Source organism: Podarcis bocagei (assembly GCF_964188305.1).
Source record: "Podarcis bocagei genome assembly, chromosome: 5".
Lineage (NCBI taxonomy): Eukaryota > Metazoa > Chordata > Lepidosauria > Squamata > Lacertidae > Podarcis > Podarcis bocagei.
Genome location: NC_138129.1, coordinates 54533553 through 54550758, shown reverse-complemented (window position 1 = coordinate 54550758; position 17206 = coordinate 54533553). Strand labels below are relative to the sequence as shown.

The window sequence follows — 17206 nt, the reverse complement described above, 5'->3', positions numbered from 1 at the left end:
CTGGTTCATCAAAAAGAGACATGAACCTCTGCTAAGAATGCTGGGGTCCAATCCACCAAGAGTTGTGCAAGTCAAAATTTTGACCTTCCCAAATAAGAAAACTTATACAGACAACAGAAGACTGACATTGTATGCTCCTAGGAACCCAGTCTATGAAGGGGTGAGAACCTCTCTCTGCACTAGCTAAAGTGTCTGGATAGTGCTCCACTTTGAGTGCACTCGTGGGTTTTAAAGGCATGATTGGGAGTTGTCGTGTGAGTACTCTCAAATTAAATATAGTTAGTTAGGTAAAAACCCCTCCTGGATGTTGCACAACTTGGAATTTTAGAACACTACAAAAAACTGCAAACCTAAGAAATAAGGGGACACTGACTGCAGATATTTGACTAATTTTAATTATTCCTCAAGTGACAGACTCTGCCAAGCATCATTACACTTAATTCTGTATGGATAGTACTATAGTTATTAGCCAGCCTCAAATTCCATGGCTGTTTCCCTATAGAAAATAATATAGTGTAGGAGTATATTCAATTCATTCCGCTGTGAACATTCTGCAATTTCTTATTTCTTTCACATGACCCTTAAGTCAGATACCAGTACCTATGGTTTCAAGAGCAAACATGGCTAACTAGTCCATGATGAACAGGACCACCTCAAGAGAATGCCCATCTCCACTCAAGGTTAAAACCTTTGTGGCACATAGTGGATTTATTATTCCATCCTCTAAGATGGCACCTATGGGACACTTTTGAGAATACTGGAAAGCACCATGCAAGTCAGCACATATAAAATTCTCTACCACTTTCTGGTCAATATGTAAGATCATTATTGTGACAAGATGAATTCTATGGTGGTGAAACAATACCTTCCACATACTCCATAACCATGCATAGATGCCTCTTGGTTTCGAAAGAGCAGAACATGCTCACAACAAAGGGATTCTCTGCAAATGTTAGTATGTCTCTTTCCACAAAAGCTTGTTGAATTTGGTTCCTCAAAATGAGATTCTGCTTATTGATCTTCTTCATGGCAAAGCGCTGACGGGTAGTTCTGTGGCGCACCAAGAACACTGCACTGAGACAAGAAAGTTGCACTGCATTAGTGCTGCCACGAGCAGACTCCAGGAATTCTGAATCCTGCTTCTCTTATTCAAGATTCACTTACTGGATTAGATGATAAAGATATGAAGAAACAGAAAATGAAGCACAAGGAACAACTAATTTTTCTTGCCCTGCTCCTTCTGCAATGATAAATATATTGATAAGATCTCAGTTCTGCCTCAAATTAATAATGGGTGAGAGCAACAAGTCATAGTTTCTGTCTGATCTCTGTGTAATGTTCATCTATAAGAAACATGACTTCTATAATCAAATATCATGTTCACACTTATCATTATAATATCAACATTTTCCAATTCTTTTGAATAATCAGGCCAATTTCCTCTTTCATAGAGAATATTTCACAAGTAACTGGGGGGAAATTATCAGCACAGCATAACAAGAGTAGCTGATCAACTCATCTCCAGTCCTTTATAAAATGTTTAGAATGCAAATATATATGAAATCTTTTAAAATCTTACCAAGTTAAAAAACAATTATTGAAAGGTTTCAAGCAAAACTGTTGAATATGTCCCCCCTCTCAAATTTAATGATCAAAATTAATTTCATACTTTCCCTCTATTTTATTCAGGGCCACAGGGAACAAAGAGTAGTGGAACTTCTCAATGTTTGAGCTGAAACAGGTGCAATATGGGATCTTCAAACATGGTTGTTTAACTTTAAAGCAGTTGTGGGGGGGGGCTGAATGTGCTTCTACTCTTGGGATACCACAGAGAGATCACGAAAACAGCACAGTGGGGCAGCATGGTTTCAATCAAATCTGACAAACTTACTTTCCCTCAGCAGTGGGGTTAAAGTACAAATATCAGGAGCTATAGCTACAGATCTCCTGAATCACTGTCATTTATGACTCACGGTTAGACTTCAAATGAATTTCTTTTTATGGCTAGACATAATCTTATATCCTTACCCATAGGCACCATTACTGATTAGCTTAATTGTTTCAAATTCCTCTTCAGATGGAGTTTTCTTGGCTTGCACAGTGGCTCCCCGACTCTGAAAACACCAGAAATACTTTTCACTCTCCTTTTAATGTGAATCTTTTAAAAATACATCTATTTAAGTCTAAAGCCAATCACAACCAAATCTGCTTTGGAAGCGTCTTTAAATGGTTTCACTGTGCTTCTAAAATCTCTATTCTTAAACTTTGTTCTACCCTGTTTTATCGCAACAATTTAACATACACTTTTGTAGCTCTTTACTGATATTATCCAGAGAAAGACTGGAGCAATTCTTACTGTTTCTGACTGAAACACATCATGTATGCCCATGCATTGGGAGGCGGGGCAGTAGAAGAGTTTAAAATTTTAATCTCCTTTTTAAATATAGAGCATTCAGGTATTCTTCATGAACAGAAATGATTACATCCATACACAAGTTAGACTTTAATAATACCCTATTAACACAGAATGGCTTTATTACAGACCTGCTATTATATGATTAAAAGTGATCCTTTAACTCAGTACCTTTCCCTCAGTAGAATCATCTGTCTCTGGAGTGTCTGGACTATCAAAGCTGTTCAGCTGGGCCATTTCTGGGGGGAAACCAGAAATGCACACTCTTAGTCTATAATAGTATGCAATATGGTGATCACATACCTAGTTTCTTCACCCACATGCAAACTAAGACACACGGTTCTCCATACTCAAGAGTATGTGGCCAAAATCTGAAGGCGTCAGGTGGAAGAAGGTGGTGGTTCATAATATTTTTTCATAGCAGGATTCTTTAATCAAAAGTTTCTCCAGAACATTTAAACAAACGAATTGCAACATGTGTGTTTATTTAGGGTTAAAGCAATAATTTCACAATTTTACAAAAGTGTCCATTTCATCTCAAAGATTCTGATGAGCAAACAGTACATCAGAAAAGTCACCATTTACCTGGAAGCTGGAGAGCACTGAATGCTGAAGATGGAAAAGATGTGCCACCCAGGGCCACGCCACACATTATGATGTTACTGTGTACACTGCATGCACCCCGCAAAGGGAACCACCTTTTGAAATACTTTGTGGGCACCTGGTGATAACTGTAGCTCTCACTCACTATGTAATTACTGTATATAAACAATTTTTTTAAAAAAGCAGTTTACCTCTCACACTTAATACACAACCACTGTATTTCTTAATGTGTGAATCAGCCCTCAGACTAAGCTTGCAATATGATACAAACGCGGAAGTAAGTTCCATTGAACTCAGTGGAACTTACTTCTGAGCAGACATGCATAGGATTGCACTGGAGGTAACAAGGAGGGCTTTTGTTTCTTAACCTTCTTGTGTTCTACATAGTCCTAAGAAAGCAAAGTGAAAGTCCTCACCCTCCAGGGGATCCCTGGTGAGTCCCAGCTGGCAAATAATATAACGAGGGATGTCACATTTAATTCCTTCTCCTTCCTTGGCATGGCCTTCAGCAGCTTCTAGCAGATGGTAGAACTCTTCAGGATCAAACTCCTAAAGCACAAGAATACAAGAGGTTAATTCGGTTCCCAAAGCAAAAGACTATAACTCTGGGTGGCGAGATATAAATAAAGACGCCATTTACAAACACTTTAAACATGTGGGTCCTTATACATTCAAGTTATGAACTGGATTCAGCAGCCAACAGCTCATCTCACACTGGTACAATATGCACAGCAATAAGACTGTCTATTGTCTTGTGTAAAAAACCAACCCCAGTCAACGATTATTGGGGATTACTGTGATTTTTTTACTTTGGAAAATTTAAGGCAACACGGAAAAGGGGCAGGAGGAAGAAGCGATTATACACATCAGAATTATAACATCACATTGAGTATTGCCTAGCATAATAAGCAGGAAGAGCAAATAATGTGAGCTTGACATTTTATCTTTTCATAATCATTGTAACATTCATTTATCACCCTATTCCCAATAATTAGAAAGGAAAGAGACAAAACAAGCCCTTTTATTCCCATTCAGTACATAAAAATGTACAGAAGCCCATAGGGAAAATCGTCTTGCGAAGCAGCTCAAAAACGGAAAACCCTTTCGTCTAGCGGGTTTTCCGTCTTGCGAGGCATTCGTCTTGCGGGGCACCACTGTACTTACATTTAATATTGCAACCATTGCCTAAGTATGGTAGTGGTCGGCATGCAGTGGGAAACAGGTCTAGCAAACATCTGGAGTCTGCTTCCTTGAAGAATTCAGACCTAGACATGCACCTGGCAAGGGAGTCTTTTAAGTATGAAATATACTGTATTTTAAAGACTGCAATTGGACTATAAGGGCACTGCCTGCTCTAGTTCTAAAAATGTAAATTTCGAAGGTGCTTAATTAATTAATGTTGCTACATGTTGTACAAGGATTTTTTTAAAGAAAAAAAACCCTAACAATGAAACTAGTTGACACAGTTAGTATCTGTTGTGGAACTTAGCAAGTTTTCCTGTATCACCATGCTTCTATGGGCATGATCCACAACCTACAGAGACCCTTTATGTGCATGCATAAATTTGCAATACATTCCAAAACCTGCAGTTTCTCATCCTAAACAGCTTCTCCAAGGCCACAGCCTAACACATGCTTGGAATTACCCATGTTATCAAAAGTGACATGCCATGATGCTGTTCCAGGAGAGAACAATCAAATCTCCTGCTGGACATGAAGAGTCATTGCATGGTCTTCTAGTCTGCATCTATTATCATTACCTGTGCATAATGACTACTTAAAAACTGGTAAGGTCTATTCTGCAGAGAAACACTTAAAACAACGTAATAGCCAGTGTACTTCTATAGAACTATGTACTTCTCACAGAATCACCAAGTCTTTCATAATGTATGCTCTTTCAGAGCCTATCTTGTTGTATGCATTATCAGTTGGTAAAATCTGTTAAGATTCCACTGGAATTACATTTCATAGTCATCAAACAATATATTGCTACACCTCCTAAAAAACGCTTTTTACTTACCAGACATTCTAGCAATCGTGCTGGCCGTGCAATGATTATCATCAACTTCTTCACTAACTGGGTAACAAATGCCACTTCTGAGCTCTCTGATCGCTCGTGAGCCTGTGGAAAGGATGTCACATTATGGTTTAAACAAAGAATTGGTCCCTCATAAATCAAGTAGAGTAGCTATCATCAGCTATTTAGCTATTTATTCACTGAAGGCATGATAGAAGAAAGGCAGCCTTTTCCTTTTTTCAAGTTCTGTGTTGCCAAAGTTTTGACACTAAAATATTCTCTGCCAATTCACAAACAATATTGCAGAAGGTTTATTCACAGTAAACTCACTGGAAACTTTTTAAAGGGTTATCTTTCTTTCAAAAAAGAGTGTTAATTAATTATACATTGATTTTTTTTCTATGCCAAAATAGGTTTTTATTTCAAGATTTACTTGACATTGACTTTTCTTTGTGTTGTTTTTTCACTTCCACTCTCAAAGATACTCTATTTTATAATTCTTCCATGAAGACATTAAACAAACTGCAGTGCACACAAAAATAGGCCCAAAAGGAAATAGTAAGCTGAACAAGGTGTCTATAGAGTTGCGTGCAGAATGCCATCAATATTTTATTATTAATGTCATAGTACAAATAGTATCTATACATTATAAAGCCACATGGACTGGTTCAGTCGAATGTTTTTATTTGTTGATTGATGACATAATATTCAAACACTGGGACAGTCAGCATTTTGTTGGTCCACTAAATCTTCTGTGCACATTTTACAAGAAAAGAAAAGAATGTTTTTTTCCATCACCCTAGCTCAATACAATAATAGCTATACAAAGAACATGTAAGACATAGTTCACTCTTCAAGCTCATAGTATTCCATAGAAATTAAACAGAACTGCAGGTATGTTCACTGGAATGATAACTAATACTCAGAAACAGGTTTCAAAGACCATATGGGGGACAAAAAACAACAACCTGAGCTTTTTAGCAGCTTGCAGACACAAGCATTTAATCAAGAAATGTGCAGGTAACTACCAGTAACAAAGAAATTGCTTGCTAACGTTTACTGAAAAGAAATGAAAATTCATACACTGGCAAGTAGTAAGAAAGCATTGGCATCACTAAGGAATGTGGAAAAATAAGATTGGCACAAACTGCAAACAGAGACCACTGTATGCATTTAAGAAGAGACATATACACCCTGTTGTTTATGGGGAAATTACCAACTACTTAATTTGGCTCACATATTAGAATGAATGTTTGGTATATAATTCTGTTTACAAATTTGGATCTAATTCTGCTTACAATATCTGTTTATAGAGTATGCATGCACAGTACATAAGCCCTTCACTCAACATAGTCACAGGAAAGATTTCAAATCTCTTAAATTAATGCAACATATAGAAACATATTGCAATGTCCAGTATTTCAGAATTTGTAATTCACATTCCATTAAAGGAAACTGTACAATTCCTTTAATTGATTTAGTTTGGATTTTGTAAAAAAAAAAAAAAAAGTTTTTAAAAACCATTCCTCCTAATATATAAACTCATTGAAACATAATATGAGGTAGTATGCTTATTCAGAAAGGAAACCAATGTTTTAAATACTGGAAACAATTTTCATAGACCAACAAGGACTAGCTTTATTTAAAACAGATTTTAAGAAGTTTGCCATGCGATCATGTCCATTTACGTTAATAAAAACGTTCAGTAACTTTAAAAACTGCTATATCTAGAATTAGATTGAAAGTTTTACTACTACTTGTAATTTGCTCTGAGTATTGAAAAGTTAAGCTATGTAGAAATTAAAAACACAACAGTTAGAAACAAGATTACATAAACACAAAAATGAACACAACTTGTAGCAGCCACTCAGCCATGATATCTGCACAGTGCTGCAGCTCCAGAGTCCTTAGTAAAATCGTTGTTTCTTGTTTCCGTATTTCACACAATAGCCTCGACATCGCTCCAAATGTCTTGTTTAGAAGACATCCCACTTTTATTGCATCTTCAGTGAATAGGTTATATGCCAAACAACTGCCTATCGTTTGCTTCCCTTCCCTTGGTATGATGCATGCCATCTAATTAGCAGCTCCCAATGACAACATGCTTGTCTGAAGGTTGCGGGTGTCATTTCAGGTCCCCCGCCTCCTTGAGGGAAGGGGGTGGGGTAACCACAAGGGCTATGGGCTGAAGCTTGTGTCATTTGTTTATAGAAACGAAGTCATTTCCAGTGACATATGTACTGGAGGTAGCAATGGGCAATTTACAAAGTGATTCCCTTATCTGAAAGACTCATCCGTCACTAACTGGAGCCACTGGGGCATGAAATTAAAATCACTGTCCTCCCCTGGGGTTTAGCAGGACCAACAGCAGTGATATTCAAGTCACAACTCTGTAATTGAGCTAATATACTGATATAGATCAAGGCAGCCATACAAGAACCAATGCACTTAAACCCTATTAAGAACAGCAACTTTAATCGGGATTTCAGGTTAAGTGGGCAACACAAGCTACTACTGATATAAACTTACTAACACTTCTGCGGCTTTGCTATATCTACAAGTTTTTCAATTGTTTCTTCTTTGTTTGTTTTGAAAGCCAAATGTGTATGCATTTCCTGCTTTCTAGTAATTCAGTGTGAAGGTTATTACTTTTCTTAATTCTCAATTTGTATTATCTTTCAGTTAACAAAGCTCATTTCAATGCATATATAGTAAGTATTTGTTTCCAAAATGCTGACTCATGTGTTTTCATAAAATATAATCAAATTCTAGTCGCATTTCCCCAAACTTTCAAATAAATCCTATATAACAATACAGTTTAGAAGAAAAGGTTAACTGTTCAGTCTAAATAAAGCAGGGCTTGAGAACTCATGACCTCCCCCCCCCCGATGTTGTCAGACTCCAGATCCCATTAATTCCAGTCAGCATGGTCAGAGATGATAGGAGTTGTAGTCCATTTGTAGTAAATGGTGTTTGGGAGATTTTACAAATGCTAGATGCAGTCCCACCACAATCAAGTGCTTTCATCTATGACTGATTTCAGCATATGTTTAGGCCTTTCAGTGAGACCTACAAATTAAGAGTGCCTCACTTAACTGGACTGTATTCGTTCTTCTTCAACCAAGAATACAGTACACCTACAAGGCTGATTCTTTCTACAATTGACTGGTTTAAAATGAACCCTGAGTTTGTGAGAAACAGAGACTTTGTTATGAGAAATCTGGGATGTATGCAGTCATAACAGAAGGTAGACTACGCAGGAGGGTATTTACATAATAAACTTGGAGGCCAGTATTTTTAGAGTAAAGGAAGAAGAGGAGGGGAAATAGGAGTGTCTCGCTTTTCTTCATAACAGGAATCCTACAGACTCTCCTTTATCCTGCCCCTTTCAGGTACATTAACATTTATCCCAAATATATTTCTTCCCACTACCTAATCTTCATGCCTTCTTTTGTAGAGGTGGCCAATTTTGGGGGGGGGGGGGATTAACAAGTACCAGCTCCCCCTGACAACTCAGATCTCATTAGCTCCTCCTGTAGAAGGGCAGTCCAGAAACAATGGGAGGTTAATAAATATAGATCTGGATAAATGTGGTAAACTCTACTCATTTATTTATGGCACAACACCTCATTACATAATATTCACTGGGTGCCTTCCAATAGTTAAAATATAAACAATTTAAATACAAAATAAAACAAAACCATAACATCAAAAGCTACTTAAATCTAACAGATAAATTGCATTTCACACATTAGGTATAAATAATCCCCTCACTATTTGAATGAAGCAAATGTTTTCTTCGCCACTTAGATGGGCTGTGGCTTGAATTAACTAGGGTGGGGTGTTGCTCTGAAGCACCTATATAGTGTGTTCTGTTTGCCCCTGTGCTTTGTGGATGTAGCCTGCACCATGTGGAGGGTTGCCATGTGAATTATTTCAGGTTACAGCAAGGCAGGCTGAAGCCGATAGCCTGTGAATTAAATACTTACATCTTGTAGGAGCTTCTCAAGGTTTTCCTGCAACTCATAAAAGTACCGAGAAGTAATGAGTCCTTCACGTGATTTATCCAAGCAGTCTCTGGCCAATTCAATAACTTGATGGTGAATGAAACTTAGGACCCCATCTGCTAGTTGTAGCACGTTCTCTGGTGCGCTGGATGCAATAAACTCGGCCAGCCGTTCCTCCATCTGGGCTGTGGCCTAAACAATGTAGAAGAATAGCTACAGACATTTTGCTACGAAAATATCTACATTTGAACTGAAGTAAACATATCAAATCTAACTCATGGGTTTTGTTTGAATGTTTAGGAATTTTGGCTACAGAGACTGAACAAGTGTTGTCCTCCATCACCACCATTCCTAATTTGAATGCTTCAGTGTAATGAAGTTGAAGCAATTTCTAGGTAAAAGGTGCACTAATTTAGAACGCACACAAATAAATTTCAAGTAAACTAGAACACCCGAGGTGTAAAACTGGTTGAAATACATAGGCTAAACTACATATTAGGTGGAGGAGATGAAATGGAAGCTTTCACAATGTGTAATTTGGCCCTTTAGATGTTTTTACTTCAATATAATCATGCCTTGATTTCGATCAGAGCAGCAGCTGTGAAAGTAGGAAGTGGGGTGTGTTTTTTTCATAAAGAGGAAGAGGGAAGTTTAGCCTTCCCCCTCATCTCTATCTCCCCAAAGTTGCTATTTGTCCTCAGTAGAAAAACTATGGGTGGTATTCAACTACGTTTTACACAGAGTAGACCCACTGAAAGTAATGGATAACTTGGTCATGTTCATTAATGTCAACAAATCCACTCCAAGTGGTTGAATACCACTTTAATTTCTAATTAATGAATGTCCTACGAATGTGTGGTTGGCTCCATACATCCTTCCTAGGAAGGATGATGTCCATAAAGCCACAAAATGGTAAGACCCTCCTGCAATTTGTTTATCTTATACATTAACCTGGGACACGGGTGGCGCTGTGGGTTAAACCACTGTGCCGCTTGGGCTTGCCGATCAATAGGTTTGAATCCCCACGACGGGTTGAGCTCCCGTTGCTCTGTCCCAGCTCCTGCCAACCTAGCAGTTTGAAAGCACGCAGTGCAAGTAGATAAATAGGTACCACTCCGGTGGGAAGGTAAACGGCGTTTCCATGCGCTGCTCTGGTTGTTCCATAAGCGGCTCAGTCAGGCTAGCCACATGACCCAGAAAAACTGTCTGCGGAAGATGACAAATGCTGGCTCCCTCAGCCTGTAAAGCAAGATGAGCGCCGCAACCCAGAGTCGTTCGCGACTGGACTTAATCATCAGGGGTCCCTTCACCTTTACCTTACACATTAACCTAGATATGTATGTTTTTCTATACACACAAAATAGTCTACAAAGCAACTGGCAGAACGTGTTTTGTAAGGAGTAAAATAATTTAACTACATTTAAAACAGCAAAACAATGCTCCAGCCTACAAAAAAATTATGCAACAATGCACTTAACAGTCTCTACTGTGCCGTATGTGTTATTTCTTTCCAGCTCAACCATGGCACCAAAGATATGGCCCTTTCAGATGCAGACCATGATAGGAGCTTATATTTACCATTAAAACAAACCAAATGTTTTGCATCACAAGTCATTAAAACTTTAAAAGTTTCCCCACATATATGAGGGCAAGATGACAGTGTTTTGCTAGATTTTTTACATAACACCTACAGTTTCGGTATAAATGCAATATAAGTTTGATTTCATTCAATATTGATTGCAAAAATGATTGGGGTCTGTTTTTTAATTCTAATTTTAAATAAACAGGGCCATTTTCCTTAAGAATTGGAAGACTGAAGAATGTCTTTGTATCAGAAATCTTCTCTTAGTGCCTCAATAAATGGACTGAAAAATAAATTTATGAAAATGGTTCTTACCTTTGGAAATCTTTCTTTGTATACATGGTTCATCATTACTATTTCACTATCAAAGGACACTGGAGAACGGCCAGGACTAGGGAGAAAGTTAAGAATGTTAAAGAATGTGGTAGGTAGTGTGATTGTGCCATATGTGCAAACTACAGTCTTCACTACACTGATGTAATTACACATGAATGTGTGCACAAGCACATAAATGGTTAAGGTATAGCCTTTACCAAAGTTTCTCTCTTGCTACCTTGGGCAAATATAAATAACAGCAATGCTGCTATTGCTGAAGAAAGAATATGCCCACCCCTTAGTTAAGTATAGGTTGGAATATTATTAGGATTTTCTTTTGCAATCTCAGTCATCTGTGTGAGGCCAACTATGCACAAACAAATAGTGTGTACTTGTGTGCATATTTACACTGAAAATTCACAAACAGTAAAGACTCAATTATTTAACCAGCTGGGGAAAGGAACATTGGTTTCTGAGCTATTAGAAAACACCGTTGTTAAAATATGTACTATGAAGTTAATGTGAGTTACTTTGAGTTCATTGTATAAAAGGAAGATTAAAGTTTCTAAACTGAAAGTGAATTTACATGCTAGCAACATACTGGGTTAGACCACTGGTCTTCTCAGCTCAGTACTGGCAGCACTGACTGGCACTTCTCCCATGCCAGACTAAAGAAACCAGACATTGGCTTGTCATGCTGTCCAAACCCAGGCTTGCGGTTTGCTTTCCTTGACTATGGGCTGTAAGATATGAACAAACCTTCATTATCATTCGTGGTTTGTTCAGATGGGGAAGAACAAACCATGAGTTCAGGTCCTGATTTTCAGGACAGATTTCACATAACCTGTTTCCTCCTTAAATGAGAGTGTAGGAGGATTACTACTGAGGCATTTTACCCAATGTGATTTGAATTTTCCAGTAATTTTGCATTGTCTCCAAAAAATAGTGGAGACAAGAGTCTGCTGTGAGGCCAAATGTGTTCAGAAACCACTGAGCATGATGGATAGATAAGATAGAGAGTTATTTATTTAATATACCACCTTTTTCTTCCAAAGAGATCAAGGTGGTGTAAATAGTTCTCTTCCTCCCCATTTCATCCTCACAACAACGCTGAACGGTAGGGTAGGCTAAGAGATGTTGACTGGCCCAAGGTCACCCAATGAGCTTCATGGCTGAGTAGGGATTGGAACTCTAGTCTCCCAGGTCGTAGTCCAACCCTCTAACCATTACGCCACACTGGTTCTCAGATTAGAGATTAAAATATGTCATACTGGCATGTAAACCAGGCAGGTGTTACAGCAAGAAAATTCTGTTGATCATCTTGAATATAATGTTAAGGAACCATACCATTGCTTGAAAAAATATATTTTAAATTCTAACAGGGTACACAAAGAGCATGATTTCCTTTCCTTTCATCATCACAGAACAGAAGCCAGAATGTAATGCTATGACTCATTCTATCGTTAAGTAGCCTTTAAGGGAAAATGAGGTAATGCAGATAGAAATTACACTTCATTCCTTGATTAACTATAGCAAATTAGAGCCCCGTTTTCTCTTTTTGGTTTTATATTTAGAATATGTTGCCCTTTCCAGTCCTGCATAAATGTAAATAATAATTTAGTAAACTATAATTTAGTAAACTATAATGTTGACAAACGCTTCATGTATAAAGCATAAAGACAAAGTATTCATGTATAAAGCATAAAGACAAAGTATTAGCATAATTTATAAGATTTCAGCTAATGGTTACATCTATCATGGGGAAGGCAATTTTTAAAATAAAAAGTACACAAACTAAACTTCCACCAGCTCTTCAGTTTATTCTCTGAGGGCAAGGTTGTGGGTTCGAGCCCCATGTTGGGCAAAAAGGCTCCTGCATTTCAGGGGGTTGGACCAGATGACATTTGTGGTCCCTTCCAATTCCACAACACTATGATTCTTATGACTACCCTGGATTAGAAGCATAATTTATACAATAATTATCACTATCAGCTGTCTTTAGAAAAAGTTATAGAAGCAAAAATAGCTTACATTTTTTAAAATACCCATAGGTTAAATTTACAAAGATTAATGTCTGACATGTTTCAGAACTGATTTATCAATCAAATATAGTACTCTACCTACAGACTAGGCAATAGTCATAGGAACAGTGGAAGTGTTAAAGATGTAAATAAATAGATGGACAACAGAGTCTCTTCTCCAAAACACAGAACAGCTAAACATACTACAGTGGTGCCTCGCAAGACGAAAAGAATCTGTTCCGTGATTCTCTTCGTCTAGCGGTTTTTTCGTCTTGCGAAGCAAGCCCATTAGCGGCTTTTAGCGGCTTTTAGCGGCTTATCAGCTTATCGGATCAGCTCATAAGCGGCTAAGCGGCTTAGAAAAAGGGGGGGAGGGGAAAAATCCCGCAGGAACTCGCAAGACATTTTTGTCTTGCGAAGCAAGCCCATAGGAGATTCGTTTTGTGAAGCACCTCCAAAACGGAAAACTCTTTCGTCTAGCGAGTTTTTAGTCTTGCGAGGCATTCGTCTTGCGGGGCACCACTGTAGTAGCTTTCCAGGCTAGCAATAAAACTGGCATTAGAAATAAAACTTGCCAAGTCAAATGACTACTTGATTGTGGAAAGAGTGTGATGAAGCATATTGCATGATTGGCTTTAGCCTGGGAAACTACAAAGAAGTGTCTCATCTGTAAGAAGTGTCTGATCCCTGGGAATGAGTGGTTCAGTGGCTTGGGGGACAGAAATTAAGATGGCGGGGAGGAGCTGAGTAGGTTGTCGGAGAAGCGTCCCACCTCTGTGGCACTGGATAGCCTTAGCCTAACACCACCTACTATGGAACCACTTCTCCCTCTTGGTGATGAGCCTTCCCCTTCTGGAGTGGCAACTGAGAGTAAGTCTGATGCTGAGGGGGTCTGGACTCCTCCTCTATTTCCATGGACACAGACACCAGCGCAGATGCAAGCCAACTCATTCAAAGGAATGTCCGTTCTTGGGACTCCAGCTGTTTGATGAACTAATTGCTGTGGCTGCCCTGTTCTTCATTAGGAAGGTGCAGAGGGCGTGTTACTTGTTGGATCAACATATTGGCTTGTGTTTATTACCTTATGTACTGATCTCATTTGAGCATTAAAGCCTTTAGCATAACCACAGCTGCCAGTTAGAGCTTTTCCATCTGGCAGTGAGGGCCAAGACCATCATCATTTGTGCTGTACTTTTGTACTGTTTTATTGTTGTTAGCCGCCCTGAGCCCGGCTTCGGCTGGGGAGGGCGGGATATAAATAAAATTTATTATCATTATTATTATTATTATTATTATTATTATTATTATTATTATTATTATTATTATCACTGCAAGCAGGTTAAAACAGGACATGCAGCACTACTCATCAGTTTAGAAGAGTGGGAAAACAAGACATTTTCTTTACCCAGTACTGGGACATAAGGGAACTTTCAAGTGAAGGGTACTGCATCCTAAAAATCATTAGTTTGTACCAGCAAAATGGCAACTGAGAGGTTTCATGATTCTAATGTGGCTGTGTTGGGAAGCCGTGTTGTGCTTGGTTTACACAAAGAGTTCCTTTAGCTGTTTTGTTGCTGCTGCAGTGGAGTCGTTATTCTTGCAAGTGTGAAGGAGAAAACTAGGCAGGTGAACCAGATTGCTGATGCCAGAAGTAGAGTGTGAAGCTCACCTGAGGCTGCGAGATCGGGGGCGCATTGCTGGAGAATGCCGCCCTTCCTCATCAGTGATGCTCTCTGTGCTGAAGTGCTTTGTCAAGAAATGGAGTTCATCTGGTGTTGGCTGATAAGGCAGTTGGTGCAGCTTCTCCTGAGATGAACATGATGACTAAGAACAAAGTATATACAAGGGAACACTTAATGTGAGGCACAAGACTTAACATTGATGAACACACTTCACGAGTTCTTTCGTTTCAAGAGGTAGAAGAAAATGCTTATGAATCTTCAAGCTGTCATTGGTGAATTCCTTTAGTGAATAACTATTCCTGCAAGAATTAACCATTTTTCTTCACGTGCTTCATCAAACCACTTGCTGGCAAGCCCTGCACTGAACAACTGAATGTAACAAGATTTATGTTTGTTCACCACCCTGAAATCATAATGGGATGAAGGGAGGCATAAAAGTATAAATATTAAATTAACTGAAGTTTTCTATAAAAAGATGAGGCTATCCATAAAAAGTGGGGGATTACTAATTTGCAGTGCTTTTCTTTTTTGTGAGCATGCAATTTTTTTATGAATAATATTTTCAAAACATGCTCTTAGTAGGTTATTACTGTCTCACTTAAGACAAATTACATAAAAACAAGGTTTAGTGATACAAGGTGGAAATGTGGGATAGAGGGTGTGGCTGCATCTATGCTGTAACTGTCACAGGATTAATAGCTTTTAAGTAAAGGTGCAAGATGGCAGTACTGGCAATTAAAACATCTGTTAACAACTTTCAGCCTGAGGTACTAAGTGCCTCAGAAAACCCTGCATTACTGGAGGCCTTAAAGACTTCAGAACAACGCTTTCAACTAATGGTATCTCTTTACCAAACTCTTAAGGGACAAGTCTAAACCAAATCTGGAGGGACTCAGGACAGAGTACAGTGGCAAATTTAAGCATCCACTTCACATTTGGCAATGTAAAAAATATTAACTCGTCAGACTGATTTCCATATACATGTGATTCTGTTGGACACAGAAAATAATAAAATATAATAATAATAATAATAATAATAATAATAATAATAATAATAATAATAATAATAATAATGGCAGCTCACTGGACTCCACAGTATCTTTTTAGGAAAAACTTAACTAGCACTGGCAAGTGCTGGCACTGTAATGCCTTGCATGCAACAGTCTGTCACATGGTTAGGTTCAGTCCTAAAGTCATGGTCTTTCAGAGGTCATCAGCTGCATAAATATGGTTTAGGACACCTCTTTGAGATTTGCAGATGTTTAATCTTCCACTGAATTATGTACCATTCCTTTGAAACCTGATAGAGGGAAATTTATTTGGAAAACTTTTGAAGTCCCGCTACAGAAGAGTTACAAAAACAGTGAATGTCAAATTGACAAGTTATAATGCATGTAGTAAAATAACAGGTAGAAATCACCATTAACTATTGGAAACAAGAAGAATTACAAGTACTTTACTAATTAACTAACCATTGTGAAAATTTACTTACTGAAACTGTTGAACTGGGAGTGTTTGTTCCATATCCAGATGAGGGGAGGGAGGCCAGGGACCAACGACGCCCATCTGTCCTAGAAAGAGATGCAAGCAACATTACTAAAACTTTGCACTGGAGTTTATAAGCAACAGATCTCTTCTGCTTTAATAACCCATATGCCATAGGTGATTAACAATGTGTTTGTTTATCTGACACAACCTCTTCATTTCTCCGTGACATTGTTTCAAGCTGGCATGAAGCCGTGACAGAAATGATTATGTAGCGGAGAATCCAGCTCACAAATGACCAGTTGTTGACCTATGGTATAAATGTCACTACCCACACCCAAACAAACCCATGAAAAATTGTTTAGAGCTCCTCTAATTACCTGAACCCATTTTTTATACACTCAGTGTCAGGTTATCATGGCATCCATGATAACATTCTGGATGCCATAAAAACGGTTTCGGATTCTCAAAATTCACAGCATTTCATTGACTTACAAAATCTGTGGTGAAAAAATATGACCAGTTCACCTACTGTTCTGACTCATATTTATATTTTTGTAGACTCAGTATTTATTGAAAATAAAATCCCCATTCCCCATAGGCAGATGTTCCAGAAGTAAACTGCTTTATAATCTGATTTAAATAAAGGTATGTTTTCACAATCTGTATATAACTAAGGTGATTTTTTTAAAAAAGACAAATGGCTTTCTAAGGCAACATTACATAGTTATTCCACAGGATATCCAGGACATTCATCATACTTTTAAGATAATCCACAAATTTAACAGATGTAATATGGAGGGTTTTTCTTTTTCTATTTTGCAATTTGATACTACTAACACCTACTTTGTGCCCTTGAATATCTGACCTGGGCAATCTAACTCCACTCAGGTCTTCATGCCATACTGATCCTTGCCCAATGACATTGTAGACAATAGTGACTGTGGTACTTGCATGAGCTGAACATTATGCAGGACCCCACAATCTGCAATGTGAGCACAGGGCTCTTCCCACTGGTACTGGGAAACAGTAGTTTTGTTGGTACAAATCCTGCTCTTCTATTTAGCACTACAGTGCCATG

General features: G+C 38.2%; 1 protein-coding gene across 1 annotated transcript in view; it reads right to left on the bottom strand.

Annotated features, from left to right (window-relative positions):
- The window catches only part of MAST2 (microtubule associated serine/threonine kinase 2), a 155514-nt gene that overhangs the window by 21426 nt on the left and 116882 nt on the right, over nucleotides 1-17206 (bottom strand). The window contains exons 8-16 of the mRNA XM_081193140.1: nucleotides 16133-16211; nucleotides 14628-14782; nucleotides 10938-11013; nucleotides 9023-9232; nucleotides 5037-5138; nucleotides 3433-3565; nucleotides 2585-2652; nucleotides 2029-2114; nucleotides 866-1074 (exon numbers count right to left, since the gene is read on the bottom strand). Of these exons, the coding sequence (XP_081049266.1) occupies nucleotides 866-1074; nucleotides 2029-2114; nucleotides 2585-2652; nucleotides 3433-3565; nucleotides 5037-5138; nucleotides 9023-9232; nucleotides 10938-11013; nucleotides 14628-14782; nucleotides 16133-16211 (1118 nt within the window). The remainder of the gene's footprint in view (nucleotides 1-865; nucleotides 1075-2028; nucleotides 2115-2584; nucleotides 2653-3432; nucleotides 3566-5036; nucleotides 5139-9022; nucleotides 9233-10937; nucleotides 11014-14627; nucleotides 14783-16132; nucleotides 16212-17206) is intronic.